At 41.2% G+C, this 25,628-nt stretch overlaps 2 protein-coding genes across 3 annotated transcripts in view; one reads left to right on the top strand and one right to left on the bottom strand.

Moving 5' to 3' along the window:
- Positions 1–25,628, top strand: part of LOC134287909 (uncharacterized) — a 295,474-nt gene that overhangs the window by 69,008 nt on the left and 200,838 nt on the right. The gene's annotated exons all lie outside the window — the stretch shown is intronic.
- The window catches only part of LOC109401713 (protein decapentaplegic), a 163,001-nt gene continuing 160,052 nt past the window's right edge, over positions 22,680–25,628 (bottom strand). For both annotated transcript variants that reach the window (XM_029855074.2, XM_019674297.3), the window contains exon 3: positions 22,680–24,657. In XM_029855074.2, the coding sequence (XP_029710934.2) occupies positions 23,783–24,657 (875 nt within the window). In that variant the 3' untranslated portion in view covers positions 22,680–23,782. The remainder of the gene's footprint in view (positions 24,658–25,628) is intronic.

Here is a 25,628-nt window from a genome sequence, read left to right as displayed (position 1 = left end):
TGGTGTTATTCTGGGAACTATCAAAGTTACATCGAAAAGATAATGTGAAATCCCCGAATGAATCCCGGGAGGATATACAGAAGGAATTCTGAGAGTCATGTCTGGTGGAGTTCCGAGGAAATCTCAACTGAAAGCTTGGTAGGAATTCCTGAAATAATCACAGAAGAAATCCCGGGAGGAACTGCTGTATAAATCCCGAGCAAGGATCCCGGCTCATAGAAAGAATTCCATTAGGATTCTCCGAATATGTTTCGACAGAATACTTTGAAAGTATACTAAAATGAATCTGTGAAGTAATTCCAGAAAAAATCCGTGAAAGAATGCTGGGTAAAATTTCTGAAAGAATCCTTTAAAGATTTTCTAAAGCAATTCTGGCAGAAATCCCTGAAGTTATTCCTGAAGGAATCCCGTAAAGAATACCTGATGTATTCCTTAGAGAGATCATGACAGGAATGCCGGCCAGAAGCTGAGCAGACATTCCTGCAAGAACCATAGAAGATGTCTCTATGATCTAGGGCTGCAATCTCGGAAGAAATATATATTTTTTCATTTTTTTTTTCGGGAGGGATCCCTTAAGGAATAACAGCAGGAATCATGGAAGGAATCTTTGAAGGAATTCCAGCACAAATCCCTGAAAGAATGCAGAAAAGAATACCCAACAGAATCCTTTCAGGATTTACCAAAACAACGCCTGCAAAAATCCCTGAAGAGAACTCCGGAGCAATCCATACAGCAATCTCGGAAGCAATATTTGAAGGAATCTCGGGAATAAACCTGAGAAGATTCTTGAAAGGAATGCCTGAAGAAATCCTGCAAAGAAATCCTTAAGGTGCCTCAAAAAAGCTCATCTAATCTCATCTAATCTCATCTCAATTCTTCACCCTATTCTCTAGCCTCTACCTTACTGTCTTCTTTGCCCTCTTTTCCAACCCTCTATCCTACGCTCTATCATAACCTTCAACCCTACCATCTGCCCTACTCTCTAAACTATCCTCTACTATAACCACTGCCATATCCTTTACCGTACCCTCTAGTATATATTGTACTTAATCGTACCGTCTACCCTACTCTCTACCCTAACATTTTTCCTACCTTCAAACCTACTCTCTATTCTACCCTTCTCCCTACCGTCTACCCTATCCGCTACCCTAACCTTCTACTCCACTCCCTCTACTCTATCATTCACCCAAACCCTCTACCCGACCGTCTGCTCCACCTTTTATCCTACCCGCTACCCTACCATCTACCCTTTAGATATGCATATTGCATGGAATTATAGCTCAAACTACCATTCCGTTTCCACTAACTTGGGTATGGTCCGCCATCTTGGGTTTCAAAATGTCATCGGATATTAATTTTTGAGTTCTATTCATGAAGCCCGATCGATAGATACCCATATTGCATGGTTTCATAGCTCAAACTCTCATTCTGTGGCCGCCATCTTGGATATGGGCCGCCATCTTGGATTTCTAAACCGAGTCAAATATCGTTTTTTGACTTCTACTCATGAAGCCCGATCGATAGATACCCATATTGCATGGTATTATAGATCAAACTACTATTACGTGGCCGCCATCTTGGATATGGCCCGCCATCTTGGATTTCAAAATGGCGTAAAATATGGATTTTTGACTTCTACTCATCAAGCCCGATCGATAGATACCCATATTGCATGGTATTATAAATCAAACTGCCGTTTCATGGCCGCCATATTGGATATGGTCCGCCATCTTTAATTTCAAAATGGCGTCGGATATTCATTTTTGAGTTCTACTTGTGAAGCCCGATCGATAGATACCCATATTGCATAGTATCCGAAGCTCCATTGTCGTTAAAAAGCATATATTCTGGAGTTTTGACCGCCATCTTGGAACCTAAGTCGCCATCTTGAGTTTAAATATCCTTGCTACCACCTCCACATTCGAAGGAATGTGTGACTAACAACTCTGCCGAAGAAATGAACTGTTAGTTATTAACCATTGTCAAGATTCCAGGGAAATAATTTTTTTTTCGCATTGGAAATGATGCTCACAGATCGTGACAATATGCATTCTTTGCAGCATCGTTTACGCCACCTAGTGAACCAGTCACATACTATATTGTGCACTATGAACAAGGTATGGGTGTGGAGAACATCTTCTCTGAAGAAAGTATTCTAAAATTTTGCATAATTGTGGAGATATTCACATCCAAAGGACTGTCCTATTTATAGGACGCTGGGCGTTCGGGGCATCTGTCCTATAAATAGGACGCTGCGCGGATATGGGTTAAGCAGCTAGAAAATTTCGTTCGGAACTTTATCTGAACTCTGTGGAACTTGGAAGTGCATTTTGTCATGGGAAGCGGTAATTGTCCATCCCTTATTTTGCAAAAATTGGAAATGTTATAAGTTCGTTAGTGGAAAATGATCGTTTTAGCTAAAAATGATCGTGGTAAAATTTGAAGTCCGTCGTTGCGTCGCAAGGCAAAGTGGTCCCTCAGGGGCCTAAAGTTGTCAAAAATGGTATGGGAACAAAAAAATAACATGAACTTTTTTTGGACGAAAAAACGCTATTCTACTAAAACCAATGATTTTAGGACCCTATAAGACAAAAATGTACTTAGAATTGCGATATCTCTATTCGTTTTTGAGTTATTGAACAAAATAAAGTAGATTTTCTTCGGAATCTAAAAAAATGATCAGAAATGCTGATTTTTCGATCGTTTTTTGTCAATAACTCGAAACGAGTAGAGATATCGCAAATCTAAGCACATTTTTGGCCCTTTAAGAAGGTCCTAAAATCTCCGGTTTTAGTAGAATAGCGCACTTTTTTTTGCTGTAAAAAATTTCATGTTCCCATACCATTTTTGACAACTTTAGGACCCTTGAGGGCCACTTAGGATTGAGATACGGACTTCAAATTTTGACACGATCAGTTTTCAGCTGAAACGAGAGTCGTAGTAGAAATGGTGTGTACGTGAACAATAGTGTGTCGACGTTAATCACCAAAACCACGGTTATTTCCCAAGTTAAAATCAGTATCTGCCAAATTTTGTAAATTTGATAGTACGACACAGCATTTAGTAGTGAAGACTGCGTAATTGATCGTCGACCGTTGTTGTAAAATCGAATTTTATTTTCCAATTTGGAAGCCATACTACGGACACCGACGAACAATAAATTCGCTTGGACCTGAAAGTCGAGCAGTTATGGCCGAAGAACGCCGTCCACTTCGTAGTCAATCGGTAACAAAGCTGTCCAACACCGGCGACGACATGACTGTCTCCGAACTGGCAAAACTGATGAAAACGCAGTTTGCCACATACCAACAAAATACAGTGGAGGAGATACGACGACTGGAGCACTCATTCCAAAGTGAAATGAACAAACTGCGTTCGGACATCGCTGTAGACCTTGATAACATGCGCAAAGAATCTACCAAGACCACGACCACGATACTAAACACTGTTAGTTTGAACAAAAATGAGTGTCTTGCAGCGGTAGATAGGAGTATGCGCGCCAATGATCTCATCGTCAACGGCGTGCCGTACGTCGCAGGAGAGAGCCTATCCAATTATTTTGCTGTCTGGTGTCGCTCTCTGGGGTATGCCGATGAAGATATTCCATTGACCGATGTTAAAAGACTGGTGAGAGGTACACCCACAGCTGGTGTGGTGTACCTAATAATGATTCAGTTCGCAATCACTACACAGCGAAATGAATTCTATGGACGCTATTTACGGTCAAGGAAGCTTTCGCTCATGGATATCGGGTTCTCATCGAATCAACGCATATTTGTGAACGAGAATTTAGAACCAGCTACCAGGGAACTTCGCACGAAGGCTCTACAAATGAAGAAGAAAGGACAGCTAAGTGGAGTCTACACGAGGATGGGGATCCTCTATGTAAAGAAAACAACCAACGATCGGGAAAAGCCAATCTTGTCGGAGGATGATCTGCACACTCTACGTTAACCTTTCCTTTAAAGCTTCTGTTTATTCCTTCTCTTCCATCCTTTTTTCCCATGTCTCCTCTCCTGAAAGCTTAAACTGTTGCTGTTGCTGTTGTTGGAGATGCTGGATGTTGCCCGAATGCTGCTTTTGGGGTGCTGGCTGCTGTTGAATGCTGCTGAATGTTCAGTTCATTAAGCGTGGTTTGCTATTTTCATTAATATTTGCGTCGAAAAATAATGAATATGTATAAAATTGTATTTGTGAACTCTTTCGTTTGTAATCAGTTGATAGTGCTCTTTACTTATTTCCTCTTAACTGCTATGTTCTTATATCCTTATGGCTAATGTTTCTGGTAGAAATGCCTCAGCGAATTGGTGTTTGCCAGGGACTGTCATGAAGAGTGCCCTTATTAAAAACAAATTCTCGGTATGTAGCGTCAATAGCCAGAGCATCTGTGCTCGCAAGCTTACCAAACTAGATGAATTACGACAAATATCCCAATTAAGCAATGTTGACGTTATATGTGTCACTGAAAGTTGGCTAAATGATAGAATCGATAATCCGCTACTGACAATAGAGGGATATAATATTGTCAGGCATGACAGGAAAGGACGACTTGGGGGCGGTATCTTAATTTTCATCAAAGAAGGAATGCACTATACTCTATTAGAGAAATCAGTTGACCAAACAGGTGTACCCCATGCTGAATACCTTGCCATTGAAATCTTACTGGGAAATGAAAAGCTATTTTTTGTTGGTATGTACAATCCACCCGAAGTAAACTGCACAGATGTGATTGATTGTTTACTGTCAAAATATGGAACACACTATAGCAATCTATTTGTTACAGGTGACTTGAATACAAATCTTTTGAATCACAATTCTATTAAAACTACACAGTTGACTTCACTACTGAGCATCCATAATATGTTTAGCTTAGGCTCTGAACCCACTTTTTATCATAAATATGGGTCCTCGCAGTTGGATCTTATGCTATTCAATTCAAGGTCACGAGTTCTTAGATTTAATCAAATAGATGTACCAAACTTTTCAAATCACGATATGATATTTGCTTCACTAGACTTCGACATGATCCACATTCCACAGAAAGTTAAATATCGCGACTATAACTCAGTTGACATTGATGGTCTGTTGAATGCATACAATTCCTTAGACTGGCGTAGTTTTTTTCGATCGAATGACCCCAACTTTCTTCTTAGTTTTTTTAATTCCAATATCCTAGAGCTGCACAACAGATTTGTCCCTCTTAGAACATTTGTGTCGAGGAAAAATCAAAACACGTGGTTTAGCGATGCTGTTAGTAAAGCACTTGTTGAACGTGATCTGGCATATAAAAGATGGAAACAAACTAAGAGTACATCTGATCTCAAACTATTTAAAACTCTTCGTAACCAAGTGAACTTAAAAGTTCGTCAAGCAAAAAAAGCACACTATGAAAACACCCTTGACACAAATTTACCTTCCAAGGAATTGTGGAAACGGTTAAAAAGCATTGGTGTCGGCAAATCTTCCAAGTCTCCTTCCAATCAGTTTAAGGCGGATGAAATCAATTCAAATTTTGCTAGAAATTTCTCAATGAGTTCCAGTAGTTGCGATACCCGATCAGAAAGGCATAACAAAATTATAACCGATTGAGTTATTTATTTCAAAGATTTTTCATAACAAAATGAGTTATAAAATTCGCCGGTTAGGTGTTAAAATAACAAAAAATATAACTAAACTTGCTCTAGCCATAACATAATTATAACAGGTGTTGATACAATTTTAACAAATTTATAACATCGTGAGATATAATAAATATTGGAATGATCAAAAAATTATAACGCATTTTGTTATAAATCAGATATAAATATATTGGGTAAAAATTGAGTTGGGTAAATTTTAACTCATTTTTTGGGTTATTTTTATTTAGAGTGTTATTTATTTTTAGCGAAAAGTTTTTTGTTTTTAAAAAGCTGCCCCACGTAGTATATAAAAAACCCTCACCCAGACAGGAATTGAACCAAGGACGCCACCCTCCATCTGAAATCCGGCGCCTTTATCAATGAGGCTATTTCATCACTTGAAGTGCTGGTATATGATCAAGTGGTTCTTCGTTTTGGCGGCTGGTCTATAAATAGACTCATTTGTCCAACGTACATGGGAGAGAAAATATGACGTCACATAAAAGTGTTTTTGATACAATTGATCGCAATGACGTCATCTTAGGATATTATAACAAAAGTGGATATAATTAAGTTATAATTGTAACTAAAGAATTTGCTCAGCATTTTGGCTTTATCTCATGATTCAGACAAGAAACAGGTGTCGTATCTTAATCAAAGTTGTAGAGATAGTTAATGGCTCTTAAACAGTGAAAATTGTGGTATTTCACCTTCTGCTGGTGCAAGCGAGTAATTAAATTAGAACATAGTTTCTCAAACTGTGGGTCGCGACCCCCCAGGGGGATCGCCAGCCTTCATCCAGGGGGTCGCGAGGGACAGTTGAATATTTTACACAGACAACAGACAACAAATGAGGGAATTATTATGGTGGGTCGCGAAAAGTACGTCTGCTGGCGAAAGGGGGTCGCGCATCCGAAAAGTTTTGGAACCCATGAATTAGAACATTTTGACATGTGTTATTAAATAATTATCTAATGTTCCTCACCAACAAGGAAGTTCCTGATGCCTATGGCAACGTTATGCAGTAGTCTTGTGATTGGAAATGTCACCGCTTCGTTGCGTTAGTGTGCATTTCTGGAGATTGTTAGATTTGTAAAATAAAAAATAAGTGTTTAAAGTACATATTTAACCTTACATACATGATACAACACAAAAATTAACATACTAAGGCAATTCTTCGTTCGCTTTGCCTCGTGATCTAAAATAATGTTTTTATTTTCAGCAGTTAAACAAGCAATTCCCCCACTAGTCGAAAGCACCTATTCGGTATCTGCTTCGAAATTTGCTAAAAATGCATGACGATGTCCATCAACATTTTGGTAAAAAATAGCCTTCTGCTATTGATTGGTTTTTGAAAAGCTTTAACAGAGTTCCTCATTTTGAACTACTGCACAGATTATCACACTTATTTGATTTCAGTTGAGATTCTGTTTCATTGAGTAAATCCTATTTGAATAACCGCTTTCAAATTGTGGAAGTTAAAGGAAATCATTGAAGTCCGATTGGTATTCCATCGCGAGTGCCACAAGGATTGGTTTCAGGACCAGTCAATTTTTGACCGATTTTCATGTAATTCTGTACACGGATAGTAATATTGGTGTCTACATGTGTACAAAATTTCATGAGTATCGGTTAAAAAATGAGTTATACCAAAAACCAGACCCGTGCAAAAAAAGAATCGGGTGTATCCACATGTTTGCAGATGATAAGAAGTTGTATTTCTACGGAATTATTATGAACGAATTGCATGGTAATGAAACGTGACTAAGGACATGATGTGACGAAATTGAATATAAATTTCAAACCTCCACAAATAATTTGTTATCAATCAATTCTTCAAAAACTAAGGTGTTTTTAATTTGCTAATTGATTCAGTTGTATCATGTTAATTCAATAACAATGATAAAACTTCTAATTTCAGAATAATTTATTAAAAATAATCTTGAATGGGACTACAAACTGCAAAACCTATGGAGGATTGTGAAACTTAAAACTTACTTCAGGAATGTTAACAGTTTCAATGAAAGTCATCCTTTTCATATCCATTTTGTTGCCTCACTTATCATAGCTTCATATGACCGTTTGAGAGTTGCATCAACCCTAGTAGGATTTTGGGGTCAATATGAACGTTCACTGCGCCATCGTGGTTCGAAAAATCTAACATCTTAAGTGGGTTAAATCACGGCATACGTTGGGCATTCAATTTGACTAGATTCTCTAGTGTGGCTCAGGCTCACCTACAATGACAACTGTTGGGATACTTATTTCTTATTTTTATTTAACTACGTTGTTGTGCGATGCTATATAGAATCATTCACCAAGGACCTAAATATTGTGGCCTCATCACTAAGCTACTGATGATCTTAAAGCTTAAGCACCCGTCATCATTTTTCGGAAAGTAAAAAGCAATTACCTCGCTGTAAATCAAAACATCAATCATGACAATATATTCACTGCATTCTATTCCTCATGTGGAGTACAGCGAATATATTTTCATAGCAAAGACTTTTGTTTTGATCGAAAAAACTGCTTTCAAATGTTTGATGACGGCGATGATTTCAATGACGAATTATTCAACGTTAACCAGCCGCAGTTTATAACGGAAAGATTGCGCCCGTTTGATTTGTACAAGGTGACTGAGTATACGTGACAGCTCCCACCCGGCGGCTGCAAAAACAGTTTTAGCCAAGGTGCACATCGTGTACAAACTATACGTGCGTGGTCTAGCGCGATCTGATGCTGCGCGTTTCGAACGCAGCCGGCTGAGAATCCAAGATAAGCGCGACAATATCTATCTGAGCTTTCTTGGGGTCTGTTCCAATAGGCGTAAAATTAATTTTCACTTAAATTTGACAGTTGGATAATTATTTCCTTTGGAGAACTTTCAAGTTTTAGTGTCAAACTGTCAAATTTAAGTAAAAATTAATCTTAATTCGCGATTTGGAACAGACCCTTGGCGAAACTGGAAGCATTTCCTCACTTTTTGGCTTTTGATTTTTTATTAAATAACGAAGCAATATTTTCAAAATCGGGTTTCGTGCACATGTAGAGTATGGATCAAGGTATCTTCTGATTTTTTTTGTAGTGGAAAATGTTTTTCGTTTTTGCAGAAACCATTTTTGAACAAAATTTCACAAAAAAATGGTTTCTGCCAAATTGGAAAACATTTTCCACCTCAAAAAAATTCAGAAGATTCCTTGATCCGTGCTTTACATGTGCACGAAACCCGATTTTAAAAATACTGCTTCGTTATTTAATAAAAAATCAAAAACCTAAAAAGTGAGAAAATACTTCCAGTTTCGCCTTAAAGGTCTGGATCATGATTCAAACTTGTTAAAACTACTGTATTTTACAAGCACAGTAGCACCGCACAGCGGCGTAACTGCGTACCAAACACCACCTGTAAAATGTTCATTTGACATAAACTGCATTTTCAAAACTATAACTGAGTTTGTTATAATGTTCATATAAAGATGATCCAAATAAATTTATTTGTATTATAACTAACCTTGTTATAATTCTGATATAATTAAATCAGGGTTTCAAATCATTTTTGTCAAATATATCTAAATATAACAAACGGTGATATATCTATCAACCGTTGATATAATTTTGTTACATTTTTGTTATGCCTTTCTGATCGGGTAGCGGTAGTGTCTCCAATCAAACACCGGCAGAGAACTCATTCTATTTTAGTCAAATAAATGAAATTGATGTAATAAGTGCTTTGTATCACATGAAGTCCAATGCAATTGGTTTAGATGAACTTCCCATCAAGTTTTTGAAATCGATCAACCCACTGATAATAAAACCTGTTACACATCTGATCAACTGTATCATTGCAACTAGCATTTTTCCTGATGAATGGAAAAAATCCAAAATTTTACCGTTCAAGAAAAAAACTAACCTAAACACACTACAAAACCTACGTCCTATAAGCATTCTTTCTGCTTTATCGAAAATATTTGAACGCCTTATTAAAAATCAAATCTGCCAGTATATAAATCAGGAAAATCTACTCATCGCTCTGCAGTCTGGGTACCGGGCAAAACATAGCACGAAAACTGCAATGCTAAAGGTATTCGACGATATCGGACTAATTTTGGATAAAGGTCGACCAGTTGTTTTATTACTTCTAGATTTTTCGAAAGCCTTCGATACAATATCTCATAAAATACTTTGTCATAAGCTTTGTGCAAGATTTGGATTTTCTAATCATGCAAAGAATCTCATCGAATCATATTTGAGCGGACGAACACAACGGTATTAAACAATGGATTTTATTCAAGCTACCTTCCAATATCGTCAGGTGTACCGCAGGGATCTATTTTAGGACCAATTCTTTTCTCGCTGTACATTAATGATCTCCCAGAAGTTTTAAAATATTGTAGCATACATGTTTTCGCTGACGATGTTCAGCTGTACTTCGGCTGCACAGATGATTCAGCCGCGGTTATTTCCCGGAAAATTAATGAAGATATGTCCAATATTCATGCGTGGTCAGTTAGAAACAAGCTTCTGTTAAATGCAGATAAAACCTGCGCCTTATTTTTAAGTCACTCGCATTCTAATAGTTTCTTGAAACCTATTCTTAAATTGAACAATTCAGAAATCCCGTTTTTGGATGAAGGTGTGAGTTTAGGTATAACGATTCAGTCCAATTTCAAATTTGATAAGTTTATTTTTAAACAATGTGGTAAAATATATGCCAGTTTACGTACATTGTATGCGTTGTCCACTTTTCTGAGCACAGATATTAAGCTTAAGCTATTTAAAAGTCTAATATTCCCACATTTCGTAGCATGTGACTTCCTCTTATCCGAGTCTTCTATGTATGCTCAATCAAGATTGCAAGTGGCATTGAATTCTTGCATTAGATTTGTTTTTAATTTGGATAAATATGCCAGTGTTTCCCATCTTCAACATCGTTTAATAGGATGTCCATTTAATAGATTTACTCAATTGAGAAGCTGTCTATTTTTATTCAAGCTTGCGAGAACTTTTGCTCCAGGTTATTTACATACAAAACTAAAACCGCTAAGAAGTTTACGCGCGAAAAAATATGCTATTCCACGTCATAATTCGTCGCTGTATGGCAATTCATTCTTCGTAAGAGGCATTTCTCACTGGAATTCTTTACCCAATGATATAACATTGGAAAACTCTTCATTAGCTTTTAGGAGGAAATGTATTGAGCACTTCAATAATTAGATTATAATTGAATTTTGGATTAGTTTAATGAATTTGTAATTGGAACAATGAATTGACGCATCTTTCTACGCTTGTTTTGCTTATGTAACAATTAAAAGAGACAATAGTCTTATGTTACTGATTGAGAATAAATAAATAAATAAATAAATAAATAAATAAATAACGATCATTTTCCACTACTGAACTTATAACATTTCTAATTTTTTCAAAATTAGGGACATCCTATTGTCCATTTTATTTTCACTTGTTTGGGGTACCACATTAAATCAAACTTATGTATTTAAGTTTATTCAAACATATCAAAACAGCATATAAACATTCTTCACAGAAAGCGATCAGAACATTCCACGCATCGCCACATGGTGGTGCGAAAATGGACGGTACCCAATTAACACACGACCTGCAATCATCATTACGTGTTACAATTACCTCGCCAGAAACACTATGTTTACCATAATTTAATATCTAATGCGATAGATGTAACGCGCGGCTCGGAGCGGGGCGTAAAAGTATGCCTGAAGGCAGTAAAATAACACACTTCTTGGGCTCTCGGAAATCCAGTTTAGAAGTCGCGCGCTTGCCAACTTGGAGCTTTGAGTCAGCTCACAAAGGTTACAACAACGACGACGACGATGACGATAGCATGGACGAGCGAACCAACCTGTTCTAATCTTCTCGCCCCGTGGCTTGCCATCGGCGGACCATGTGTTACTGTTGTATAGGATCATTTTTGCATCTTTTGAAAAGTTACTCTATTAGCACTGCTGCAGCAGTGTGCTCCCGGAGAAGGTGTCCGGAGCACTGCATAGTCATCTGCGTAGACTGTTCGCCTCGCAATTTCCATTCATTTGCACTTCCCTTCCATGTCGTGGGCAACATACGATGCTGCCAGACTGATCGGAGGTGATCTAGCAGTTATCTCTTCTATCGTGCTCTCCGTAGCTCAAATTGAGTCCTAGGTGACTGGAGTGGACGACTTGCCCAAGCACACTTGTTTTATCTGGCTGGGTACACATTAGCCTGGTACACGGTTTATATGGGAAAATACAAAAAATGGAAAAATTCAAGTTCCTGTATACTTTTTGAGTTCCACTTTGGTCACATATTATCTGTGCAAAATTTCAGATCGATCGGAAAAACTATATTTTAGCGCCCGCCATTCTTAGTTTTTCATACGATTTACTATGGGGAAATATTACTCCTGTAAAGAAAAATCGCTAGGAGTCACCACTAGATCCCTAAAAATAAGTCGACGAATGATTTCTGTAGAAAACTTCACTAGGAATCAGACCTCTGAAGACAGCAAATCGATGCGACGTTCGTGAAAAAAGTTATTAGGCTTCACTCGATCGATAAAATAACGAGATTTTATTATTTATTGTTATTCCTTACATGTTAAACAGCGTATGCATGCCATTCGGTTTTCAGTCAATAACTTTTTTCACATGCCTCACATCGCTTTGCGGTCTTCGCGGGGTTGGTTCCTCGTAAAATTTCCAACAGAAATCATTTATCGATTTATTTTTAGGGGTTAAGGGGCAACCTGTGGCGATTTTTCATTGAAAAAGTGATTTTCCCCATACTAAATCGTATGAAAACTTAAAATGGCTGGCGCTAAAATATAGTTTCTCCGATCGATCTGAAACTTTGCACAGTTGATATGGGACCAAAATGGAACTCAAAAAGTGTACAGGAGTAAAATGTCTTTTTGTGTCCCACACTAGTACACATATGCATAGCCACAGATCGCCCTAGCTGCCAACCCTAGAAGGTAGCGGTTCGCGCGAACGCACTGCTAGCATTTTTCGCCCCGTTTAATCACTATCAATTTAGAATTTTAAATATCGGTTATTTTTAGCCGCACCATACAGCGTATGCAGTGTTTATTAAATGAGTTAATTAAAAAAATCTAGATTGATTTGCCTCGACAAGCGGTCTGAACTCGAGGGACCGGCTGCTCGAGCTGCCGGTGTCATAAGATTACAAGCAATTACGCGCATACTTACAATCACAATTTGCCACTTCTGAACAACTTCTCGGAGCGTTCTATTGAGGTGACTTGTCGTCGGTCGGCACACTTTTTTTTTCTGATCTTGCCTCATAAACTGCTTTGGTTTTGCGACGATAGGTGGCCGCCTTAATCGAAGTTTACACCATTGAGCTTGTTGTCTTGAAACAAATAGAGTGACTTGTAATATGAGCTAAAGCACTATTTGATTTTCTTCAGTATCAGTGCTGGTGAATTTTGGCTTCATTCTTAATTATTACATTAAGATATATATTTAGTTTTACATAAAATTGTAATAATAGCAAAGTTTCTGTTTTTCCATATTAACTCACAAGTTTTACGTACCTCATGCTTCCAAGCGATGGCAAAGACTGCCAGCTAAGAGTGGCGTGCATAGTTGGTATAGTGCAGCCTGGGACGGTTGTCCTTCTGATTCCAGCTAGATTGAGGAGGCACGACCCGAGCGTCTGTTCACCAAGGAGGTGCGGCTCAAACAGCGTCTGTTCTGGCATCCAGCGGCTGAGTAACAAATGCTGTATCACGCCCAGCTAGATCCAAGGTGATAGCCCCATCAGCGTGGTCGTCCTAGTGTTGGTTGGGACGCTGCGTAAAGCTAAGTTTCCTGTTGCCAAGTAGAACGCTTAAGTAAAATTTCACCTTTTTCCGTAAGTAATTTTGACATTTGTTCGACTGACAGCATTTTACCGAAACGATGCTGTTAGAAGGATGTGAAGAAAAGGGCACCAGATTGTTTACGATTTGGACTTGGAAAAATTTCGTTCGTTTCCTCAGGAAATGTTATTGAAATTGATATGTACATTTCGCGCGCGTGTGTATTTATCTGGGCATTTATTATATGAATCCTCAAAGAATTCCTTTTGGGATTTCTCCAGGAATTGTTTATCCGATTTATCTGCGAAATCCTTTCTCCAGCAACTTCTTCCGGGATTCCTCCAGAAGCTCCTTCAAAGTCTCCTCTAGGAGTAACTTTATGGGTCCCTCTTCTAGTTTCTTCTGGGTTTTCTGCAGGATTTTCTTTTAAGATTACACCAAGAATGGCATCAGGGTGATTTCTCCAAAGATTCCTCCAGAAATTCATCCGGAGATTCCTCCAGGAGTTCCTCTGGAGATTTCTCCAGAAATCTCTCCTGAGATTTCTCCAACAATTCCTCCAGAATTTCCTCCGGAGATTCCTGCAGTTCCTTTTTTTCGGAAATTTCTCGGGGAAAACCTTTTGGAGATTCCTCTAAAAATGCCTCCAAAAATTCTTTCAGCGATTCCTTCGGATATTCTTCCAGGAATTCCTCCGGAGGTTTCTTCGAAGATTCGTACAGAAATTCCTCCCGGAATTCCTCAGGAGATTCCTTCAGGAATTCCTCCGATGATTCCTTCAAAAATTCCTCCAGGAATTCCTCTGAGGATTCTTCCAGGAATTCCTACGAGGATTCATCCAGGAATTCCTCCTAGGAGGAATCTTTGGGGGAATTCCCGATGGAATCTACGAAGGAATTCCTAGAGGAATCTACGAAGGAATTATTGGAGGAATCTACGAAGGAATCTCCGAAGAAATTTCTGCAATAATCATTGGGGGAATTTCCGTAGGAACCGCTGGAGGAATTCCTGAAGGAATCTCCGAAACAATTCCTGGAGGAATCTCCGGAAGAATTTCTGGAAGAATTTCCGAAGGAATTCCTGAAGGAATCTTCGAAAGAATGCCTGGAAGAATCTTCGAAGAAATTACTGCTAGAATCTCCGGAGGAATTCTTGGAGGAATCTCCGGAGGAATGCTTGGAGGAATCTCCGAAGGAATCCCTGAAGAAATCTCCGGAGGAACTATTGGAAGAATCTCTGGAGGAATTTCTGGAGGAATCTCCGGAGGAATTTTTAGAGGAATCTCCGGAGAAATAATTGGAAAAATCTCAGAAGGAATTTCTGGAGATTTGCTGCAGAAGATCCTCTGGTGGTTGCTCCAGAAATTCCTCTAAAAATCCCTCCGGGAAGTCCAGCAGGAATTCTGGCAGAATCGCACGGGAATTTCAGAGACATTTTTAGATGAGTTCCTGGGAAACTCCTGGAGGAATTTCTTGGAAACTCATTGGGGAATTCCAAAAGAATTTCTGCAAGAATTCCCGAGAAACTCCTACAAGAATTCATGGGGAACTCCTGGATATACTCCCGGTGATCTCCTGAAGGAATTAACTGGGAACTTCTGGAGGCATTCCTGGGGAACTCCCGGAAGTTTTATCGGGGATTTCCTGGAGGAAGCACCTGAGAATTTTTGGATGATTTCCTGGGGAATTCCGTGGTGGAAATTCCGGAACACTCCTTGAGGAATTCCCGGGGAACTCCTACGGAAACATCCGGGAAACTCCGGAGGAATTTCTGATAATCTCCTGAAGGAAGAACTTAAGGAGAAGCTCTGGATGTATTCCCGTGAACTCCTGGGGGACATTCTAGAGGAATTATCGGGGAACTCCTGAAAGAACTTTTAGGAAATTTGGAGTACTAGGAAACCTCAGATTTCTTTCGATAGAGCAAGACAGATCAAGAGCAATGCTGCAGATTCTCACATAATTCCCTTCTTCCAGGAAACAAATATATTCACTGAATTTGTTTTAAAATTAACCGCAGGAAATCCGCGCTCATTGTGTTTTGCCACAGCGGCATACTTGCGGATTTTTTTTTAAGAACATTCCGCAGTGCTTCCGCATTCCGTTGCCGGCCCCATTGCATTTCCCGCTTCAAACTGATGTTGTTTCTTGAGTTCTTTCCTTGTCAAATATTTGACCCTGTGTACTACAGGCCTAAGGCCCCTGTGTACTAACAGCTTAATGCACACTGATGTCTTTGTTGCGAAAAAAGAAACAAAAAAGAAAGAGAAATGTAACTTTTACTCACGGAATAGGGTAACGGTCGAATTTTGGACCCCTAGAGGACATTAGTTTGAATTTAAGTCCAAATCAAACAGATTCAGATGATATTACCCATGATGATGATGTTAGTATGATCGTAAAAGCCTCCGCTGTCCGTTAAAAATATACACAAGGTAATTTCTGGCTGAATATTTGATGAAAATGACTGATTTTTAAAGCATCAGTTTACACTGTTTTGGACACCCCAACACATTTTGGACCCTCTGAAATATATATTTTGGACACCCGGTGTTTAAACCCGTTTGAAACTATTTTCGAAGAATCTGCCACGTGAATAAGTTGGATCACATCCTAATTACTTGATTGACAAAGGCTGATTACACGAACTTTGCGAATTTAATGCGCTAAAATGATAAACGTTTTTGTTTACATCTGCAAGTTTCCTCAGCACCGCAATCTATTTTTGTAAACATGTTGCGACACTCGCATGGATGACCAGATTGATCAAATTTAATTTCAAGGCAAATAATGATATTTCCACTGAGGAAATGATTGCTACCCGTGTAGAGCAATGTAATTTAGCGAATGATTCTAAAATATTGCGTCATCTCTTCATTAAATCTGTGTAAGTTGTGATAATACGACCCAGGGGGTCCAAAATATATAGGGGGTCCAAATTATATTGGTTACCCTAATACATCGACATATTATTCCGTACGGAAAATTATTGTGCATCCTAGCTTAATCACTCAGATCCTGCTGATATGAGTCAGCCGCTATAAGATTGCGCCCGTTTGATTTGTACACGGCGGCTGACAGCTCCACCCGGCGGCTGCAAAACAGATTTAGCCAAGGTGCACACCGTGTACAAATCATACCTGCGCGGTCTGGCGCGATCTGAGGCTGCGCGTTTCGAACGCAGCTTGCTGAGAATCTAAGATAAGCGCGACAATAACAACATGACTGACAGCATCGCATGACAGTGCCATCTGTTGGCAAATCTTTCTGACTGCGAATTACTTATCAACTGCGTTTAACCTTCCGTAACTCGCGCGGTTGACTACGTGCGTCAGCACCACGCTCATGCTGAGCACAAAAAGCGAGATTTTTTCAACGTGTTGTACAAAATACAACAGCGCGATCGCTCGTGGGTTAAGTAACGTTTAAGTAATTTTGATTGCAAAAGTTTTACGTGACCTTTACTTGTCCTATCTTTTTACACAGTACTTACCAGGTGGAAACTAGCCATAACGTAGAAGTGGCATAAGAACTTGAATTAAAACACAGCACTAAAGAAGATCATAGATCTACACTACGTATTCTCTGTTTTACTGTATTCATAGATATTTCATAATCTATAATCCATAATAGTCTTAAGACAATTAACAAATGTATATGTATACACTATACAATGTACTAGTCTACGCTGGTTGATGAAATATAGTTTATTGCATTGCTAACTGGACTGCGACAAAGTGCGGAATCTCAAATAAAAGTGCGATTTTGCGTCAGATGGTTTCGGTGTCTTCACCGCACTTATTCATCACGAGCTAATGAATAAGTGCGGTGAAGACACCGGAACGATCTGACGCAAAATCGCACTTTTATTTGAGATTCCGCACTTCATCGTCGCACTTATAACCGCGCAATGCGCAATAAATCCTCTTATAGTAAAATACTACGCGCAGCAGCTAGCAGTGGCCCTACCAACAGAAGAACAGCTTGACGACTGGCGGCTTGACGACGGCGAATGTGAACAGTTGAAAAACGAGAAGAATGCAGCATGGGCGAGAATGCTACAACACCGTACGAGAGCGAATGAGACACGTTTTAGACAGGTGAGGAACAGGCAGAACTCAGTCTTCCGGAGGAAGAAGCTCCAACAGGAAAAACGGGATCGCGAAGCGATGGAAGAGCTGTACCGCGCTAAGGACACACGAAAGTTCTACGAGAAGCTGATCCGCTCGCGCAGAGGCTTTGTACCACAAGCCGACATGTGCCGAGACAATCACGGGAATATTCTCACGGGCGAGCGTAGATGGTCGAGAGGTGGCGGCAGCATTACGATAGCTTCCTCAATGGCGACGTTGCACGCACCGAAGGTGGCTTGGTAACAGATCTAGGAGTACGTGCGTAAGGCGAAAGATTTCCAGCCCCTTACCTCCAAAAGATTGAGGAGGAGGTTGGCCGGTTGAAAACAACAAAGCCGCTGGAGCAGATCAACTACCAAGCGAGCTTCTAAAATACGATGAAGATGCACTGGGAAGAGCACTACACTGGGTCATTACGAAGATTTGGGAGTTGGAAGTATTGCCGGAGGAATGGATGGAAGGTATCGTGTGTCCCATTTACAAAAAGGGTGACAAACTGGATTGCGGGAACTACCGCGCGATCACACTACTGGGCGCTGCCTACAAGATACTCTCTCAAATTTTATGCCACCGTCTATCACCGATTGCAAGAGAGTTCGTGGGGCAATATCAGGCTGTATTCATAAGTGATCGCGCTACAACGGACCAGATGTGCACCATCCGCCAGGTGTTGCAGAAATGCCTCATCGAAATGTGCATCGATTTCAAATCGGCGTATGATACAATTGATCGAGAACAGCTATGGCAGATTATTCATGAAAACGGATTACCGCAAAAACTGATACGATTGATCAAGGCGACGCTGGATCGAGTTATGTGCGTAGTTCGAGTATCATGGACACTCTCGAATCCCTTCGAATCTCGCAGAGGGTTACGGCAAGGTGATGATCTTTCGTGCTTGCTGTTTAACATTGATTTTAGGAGGGTACAATAAGGAGAGAGGAGATAAACATGATTGGAACTATTTCACGAGGTCCGTTCAGCTGTTTGGTTTCGCTGATGCTTCTTCTTCTTCTTCTTGGCGTAACGTCCTCACTGGGACAAAGCCTGCTTCTCAGCTTAGTGTTCTATGAGCACTTCCACAGTTATTAACTGAGAGCTTCCTCTGCCAATGACCATTTTGCATGTGTATATCGTGTGGCAGGCACGAAGATACTCTATGCCCAAGGAAGTCAAGGAAATTTCCTTTACGAAAAGATCCTGGACCGACCGGGAATCGAACCCGTCACCCTCAGCATGGTCATGCTGAATACCCGTGCGTTTACCGCCTCGGCTATATGGGCGCTGATGCTATTGATATTATTATTGAGACGATGGCGGAATTGTACATCCGACTAAAGAATTGAGCCAGGCGAATAGGATTAGTAATTATTGTGTTGAAGACAAAATACATGATGGCAAAGGACTCCAGGGAGGAACCACAGCGCCCGGCACCCCGAATTTCTATCAACGGTGATGGAATTAAGGCGGTTGAAGAATTCATGTACTTGGGCTCACTGGAGACCGCTGACAACGAAACTAGCAGAAAAATTCAGAGACGCGTTCTGACAGGAAATCGAGCTTACTTTGGAGCTTACTCTACGATCGAACAAAGTTTGCCGTCACACGAAACTATCTACAGAACGCTGAGTAGACCTATGGGCACGAAGCATGGACTCTACGTGCAGAGAACCAACGCGCCATTGCAGTCTTCGAACGGAAGGTGCTACGTATTATCTACAGCGGATTTCAGATGGAAGACGGGACTTGGAGAAGGTAAATGAATCACGAGCTGCATCAGCTGCAGAGAGAACCAACCTTCGTTCACACCGCAAAAATCGGGAGGCTACGGTGGGCGGGTCACGTCATCAGGATGTCGGATAGCAACCCGACCAAAATGGTTCTCGAGAGTCATCCGACCGGTACAAGAAGACATGGTGCGCAGCGAGCTAGGTGGGTCGATCAAGTGGAGGACGATCTGTGGGCCCTCCGTAGAGTGCGGAACTGGAGACACACAGCCATGGACCGTGTAGGATGAAGACGACTCGTGTGTACAGCAGAGAACACTCAGGCCTTAGTCTGACCGAAAAGGTACGATAAGTACCCTTCACCCTAACCCTCTATCCTTCCATTTACTCTATCCTTCACTCAAACTCTCTACCCGACCGTCTAACCCACCGTCTACCCTACTCTCTATCCTAACATATACTCTTCTACACATCAAGCCCGATCGATAGATACCTATATTGCATGGTTTTAGAGCCTAAAACTGGGTCGACATTGAGCGTGAGCATGAGCATGAGCATAGATGACCGCACAATTCGTAGTTGCTACTCCGTGATTGACCAGAGCAATCGAAATTGCACAAGGAACCAATGAATAGGGCTTGGGACTAGCTTACTATTCTCAATGTACACAGGTCGAAAGCTCTCAACTTTAATAAGGTCAATAACGGCGCCGGCCACGTCCTTACGGTCATCGAGGATGGAAGGGAATGTTAGTAAGACAAACGTTGTTATAAAGACCGCGACTCGCTGCATCTCCAAGTTTGTCTCAGGAAGGAATTTTTTGTTAATAGGGTAAGGTACATTGTCAGTCCGGGAGTCACCTATGGTTGGTGATATGATTTGACAATGGCCTAAAACGGGGTCGACATTGTGGAATTTATAGTCTCTAGTGCTGATTTTCGCATAAAATTCGTTATTCTAAAGCAGTGGTCACCAAACTGCGGCCCGCGGGCCGCATGCGGCCCTCGAGAAGGTTTAGTGCGGCCCGCGATCTGATTTTGGGATATATTAGAAAGATTTCATAAACTAAAAGCAAACACTTTTATCAATGCATTTTAAAAAGTAAAGAATTAATTCCTAAGCTAAAGATACAAATAAACAAAAAAGCTCTTTTAATTCAGTAAAGTTAACTTTAAAAATCATTTTCATCTGCAAAATAACTATGCCCAAAAAATATAAAAAAGCCATATATTTTGATTCGAAAACATTATTCTGAAGAATATAAGGGCTTGTATGTCGAAGTTAAATCCTCTATGAAAATTTGATCAAATTTTTTTTAATGCCTTGCGGCCCGTAGTCTTCTTGTTAAAATGGAAATGTGGCCCGCGTAGACAGTACGCCTGAGGACCACTGTTCTAAAGGTTACACAAAACCTTGCACAAATCCGGTACACTCTGATGTGTCTCATGATGGGGCTTGGTTTGGTTCTTGTAAGGAGAGTCTTTCAGCCCTTACCTGCTGTTACCCGGCAGGGCGGCCTAAAGCAGGGTACTTCCACTAAATCTTGGACTTCGGATGAAATTAAATGAAGACATAAATAATTTTGCAATTTTAAATACTTATAATCTAATCTGACCTTTTGCCCCGTTCTCCCCAAGACACTGGTCGATGTCACACGTTGGGGCCCTTCGACGAACGGCAGCGGTGGTGGTGGTCGCTGTTCTTCTGCTCCCGCATGGTCTATGCGGAGCTTCTTCCTTCTTCTTCTTTCTCCTTCTACTCCTTTTAATGGGCACTTTCGGGTCGCCGATGCAACCGTCCTTGGCGTTTAGCTAGGGGGAAGAGCGTACTCCTTTATCTGATCCCCCCTAGCGACGGTGGCGATAAAACGCCGGGCCAATTCACTCGCCGTGAATTGCCCTGGTAGCAACCGCAATTGACTACCACAGGTGGTGAGCCCCTTTACACCTACCTGTCTTCGTCCTCCTTGACGTTTAGCTACACGGGCGAGACTGGCTCTACTGACTGAGCCCGTGTAGCGAGGACGGTGGGTGTATAGGACACTTGACGGTACCGCCGGGAAGCGAAATCTCCTTGTTAATTAGCTTCCCGAATGGCGGCGGTCCAACACCCTTTTCACTGCACTTTCACAGCACTATTAAAACGTTCCCGAACCACGGGCCGGCACTGTCCGTATAGGAACCACTCACTCCCGAGGCTGGGAACAACCTTCCAGCTGGCTCGCTTTGCAAAAAGGCGCACGAAAACGGCACTTTCCCGGTTAAATCCGCGGAGTGGAAAATGATCGCGACCGTCGCACTACGTGGTCCGTAACTTTCTCCTGGTTCAAAACAAAACAGCTACACACCGCACTCGATTGTTTCTGCTGCTGCTGCTGTCGATGTGTGCAATGGGGTGGGATATTGGGGTCAAATGCTTCACCGATACAATGTGTGCGAATTAAATTTCCCTACATTATAATTTCTAACTACGCAAATAAAAATTAATAAAAAAAAATCAAATTAAATGGCACAAAACACAGTGGTGTATGTGGGTAAAATGCACGCAAAAACAAAAGTACACAAAATTGTAACCACAGGTTACATTCTATATACAGACAATTCTACCGATGCTGGTCCGGATCACTAAAATAGCAATAACTCTGGAACGCCTCGACCGATCCGGACCATTTTTAATAGAAAATTTGTTTCTTGGATGACTAATTTTGGTGGGACTTCTAATGGTTTTGGATTGCATTCACAGAAATAATCGTTGGTTCTTTTATTTCATCGCCGATGAAATAAAAGAACCAAATATTTGTGGCAATCAAATGTGGTTCGGCTGCTTTTTAAGGTGTCATAATGCATCACGAAGCTTGCAAACGAATCATTGACTTTTTTCTTTTCAATGATTGTTTGCCTCGCGTTTTTGAAGTGATAAAAAATTGTCAATTCTGCAGCAACGTAGCAGAAAAATTATCATCGTAATCACTGCGAGTGAGCAAATAGAGTGATACTTTTTCATACGAATATTCGCTTTGGTTGTAGAGAATCATCACTTTGTCATTTTGACCGGCATATCCAACATGGCTGCCGATGCTGATGATGCCGTAAGAAGCCTTAAGCCCTTAACATATAATCGCTTACCATTGAAAATAAAGAAAGTTTTTAAAATGGTATGTATCATGTCATGACTTACTGCTGTATGCGGATATTCGATTTTTTTTTAAAATAGTAAGCGACTACTGGTATACTAATTAATTGATTTCCATTATGACACAAGTTGGGAACATTAGGAGGAAGGATCCAGATTTCAGCAGAGTTATTTCCTCTATCTTTAAAGTAATTATTATTTCGGATTGCATGATTCAACTGAAACACAACAATTTAAAATACGGATTTTACAAATTTTATTCCTCTCTCAATTTTCGGCCATTTATTAAATAAATACTTTCCTCAAATACAGGTACTAGTATATTACACAAATTTACAATGAAACAATGGACTTGCATCGCGTCTAGAATACAAAGTTTTTCTTTCTGTCCTCGCGTGTGTGGGTGTCCGTGTTTCCCTATCAATCATTCTCTTTTTTACAACAAAAATTGACTTGCTCCATTATCCTCAATCGACTCCAATAAAACCTAGTCAAAACAACGTTCTAGGATATGCCCTCTGTCTAACTGTACCGTAAATAAATAAAACATAATGCTTCAACAAATATTGTTCGTTTACATTATAAAACAACCATCTTTCGCACTGCTGAGTTGCTCTCCTGGCTGGCTATGAGTAAAAATTTACACAATCCTATCCCGCTGGCTGTTGCTGCTTCACAAAGGTCGGTAAGAGTGATTCATTCGTCGTGTGTAAGGTAAGTGTCTCGGGGGTAGCTTTTTCAATTTATACAGTGGTAGCTTGGGTCGCAGTTAAATATATGTATTAGCTAGCGGGTTTAAATTAGACGTATTTACAAAACAGGTTTCTTTGCCTATCTGCTTGCGAGTTCTGGCTAACACGGACTGCCTTCTCTGGTTGCATCATGGAGGCTTTGTTACAACGCAGTGGTGGCAATTTCCGATCAAGCGTGCACTCGTCTAGCAATACACACATTGGATTGGTTGTTTGTACAATTTGTATGTTCCCTTCTATATCTCAACACTGGGGTTGTTTCCTAGAGCTTACGGAGCCTAACACCTATCTCGGGCGGGATTCCCGAATCGTTCAACACATGCATGCATCTACGCGTTCATTCAATCCATTCATTTGATTCCACGCATTTGACTCAGTCGACTTCGATCGTTTCCTAACCTCTTTGTTCACTTATAAGTAGAAAAATTTACATGACATTAGATAAGAAGGTTGAGTTGTGTAAGCTACGGCCCGGCCGGTTCAACATCGAATCTAGTTTGTATATCTATATACTTTGTCGGTATCTTCTTTAAGAGGATACGTTGCTATAATACAGGGGTTTTTGTGAAATGTACAATGTGAGATGTGGTTCAACGACATCCGCATCCGACTACAGTCATGTCCTGGTAGTTCTTCAGGACGACCTTGTTCTGCTCGTTCAGGTAGAGCATCGAGATGGACGAGAGCTGCGTGGGGACGCAGCACGCCTTCGGTGCCAGGCTGGGGTTGATCGAGTTGACCAACGTTTGCACGATCGCGTGATTCGTCGTGTTGAGATGGTCAGCGATGGGAAACTGACAGTCTCCGTGACAGTAGTACGCTTCGTAGCCAGGTGGCGCGACGATCCAATCGCTCCATCCCACGTCGCTGAAGTCCACGTAGAGGGGTCGCCTCTGGCAGGTTTCGCTGCCGTTCTTTCTTCGTCGATTTCGCATTGGCGCCCGCCGGGCTCGGTTGGCGTTGCTGATGGCATCCCGAATAGGCCGCTGCTTGTGTCGACCATCGTCGGTGTAGGTGAACAGCAGCGGCTGCTTGTGGGACCACTTGTCGTGACTTTCGTCTATACTTCGTCGCAGTCGCACGTGGTGGTGTTCTGGCGTGGACTGTGGTTTTCGCTTGCTCTTGCTGGTGACCTGGATGAAGAGACCGTGGTTCTGTTTGGGTGATCGCAGCCATCGGTCGACGGCCGGCAGAACGTCAACACTGATCGAGCTCGTTTCGTTTATTTTCACGGTTTTGGAATCGATCAGCAGGAAGGAGGGAGCACGTTTGCCCTTGACTCCCGGCCGGACAATGTCGTACACCAGGATCTGATGCTGGACTGATCGTGCCCGAAGATCCTCGATGGCGTCACGGTTCAGTGTGAGTTCAGCTGCCCGCAGCTTCTCGCTTCGAGGGATGTTGGACACGTTGAACATCAACCGGAAGCGATGGTGATGCTTGAAGCGGTCGTCTATATGGCTTTCTGAAAGAGATGGAGAAATAAAGAGATCATTAGGCAATTGTTGTTGAATGAATAAAAATGCTAATAGTTGTGGTAATTGAGTAAAATGTAGCATTAGTCTTTCCTCAAGATAGACTACGCCCAGGTTGCCCTTAGGTTGGCAGAAAATGAAGCTGATAATGCGGTCGCTTGCCCACTGCAGATCGTATACAGTTGAGTATTCTGAAACGTTCTGCTACCGACTTCACCCCTAGTGCGATTTGTCTTCGAATTTACAGTTACTTCATCAAATTCACAAGTATTTTCAATATTTGTTGTTTTCCTTTCCAAATGATCTGAATTTCGATGCCCTGAAATTCGCATCAGATCTTCCTAGTACCGTTTGCATTTCCCTGAATCCAGGGGACCCGACACGCAAAAAAGTCTCCCCTGCGGTATCGCACTCTCGGTGATGTTTTGCCTTCGCAAGCACACTCTGATTGCATGCACCGTTGTTGTTTGCTTGTTTATGTTAGATCGAAACTAGCTTGGGCGCTGCTGTGTGCTACCCTGGATTTGCACTACTCCGTCTGATCCCGCATCCACCATTACCATACCTCCCAGTGAGTTAACGAATCTCCCCCTGGTACCTATACTGGATCTGGCTCGGTGTTTACACGATTATTTGTTTCGCGATTTAGGTGTGAATTGATCCACGCTTGTGTTCCGCGCGGCACAACATCAACATCTGCCTGCCTGTGCCTAGCCGGGTCGCTCCAGCAGGGATGCGGCGGATTCGGTTTTGTGCACGCAGCAGTAACGGCGGCAGTGGCGGTGGGTGGCGCAAGGCAGGTCGGTCGGCTCTCGACAACAAGAAAGTCCGAAAATCTCGCGCACAAATAATCGATATCGATCCTCATCAGCAGCGTACAAACACACACGCCAGCCGGTCCCACCACGCGTCCCCTTGGGGTAGGCCGCGTCGTCGTCGTCGTCGGTCTCCGTCTAAAGTC

This window comes from Aedes albopictus, chromosome 2, assembly GCF_035046485.1.
Source record: "Aedes albopictus strain Foshan chromosome 2, AalbF5, whole genome shotgun sequence".
Taxonomy (NCBI): Eukaryota; Metazoa; Arthropoda; class Insecta; order Diptera; family Culicidae; genus Aedes; species Aedes albopictus.
This window is presented reverse-complemented; position numbering and strand designations above follow the sequence as displayed.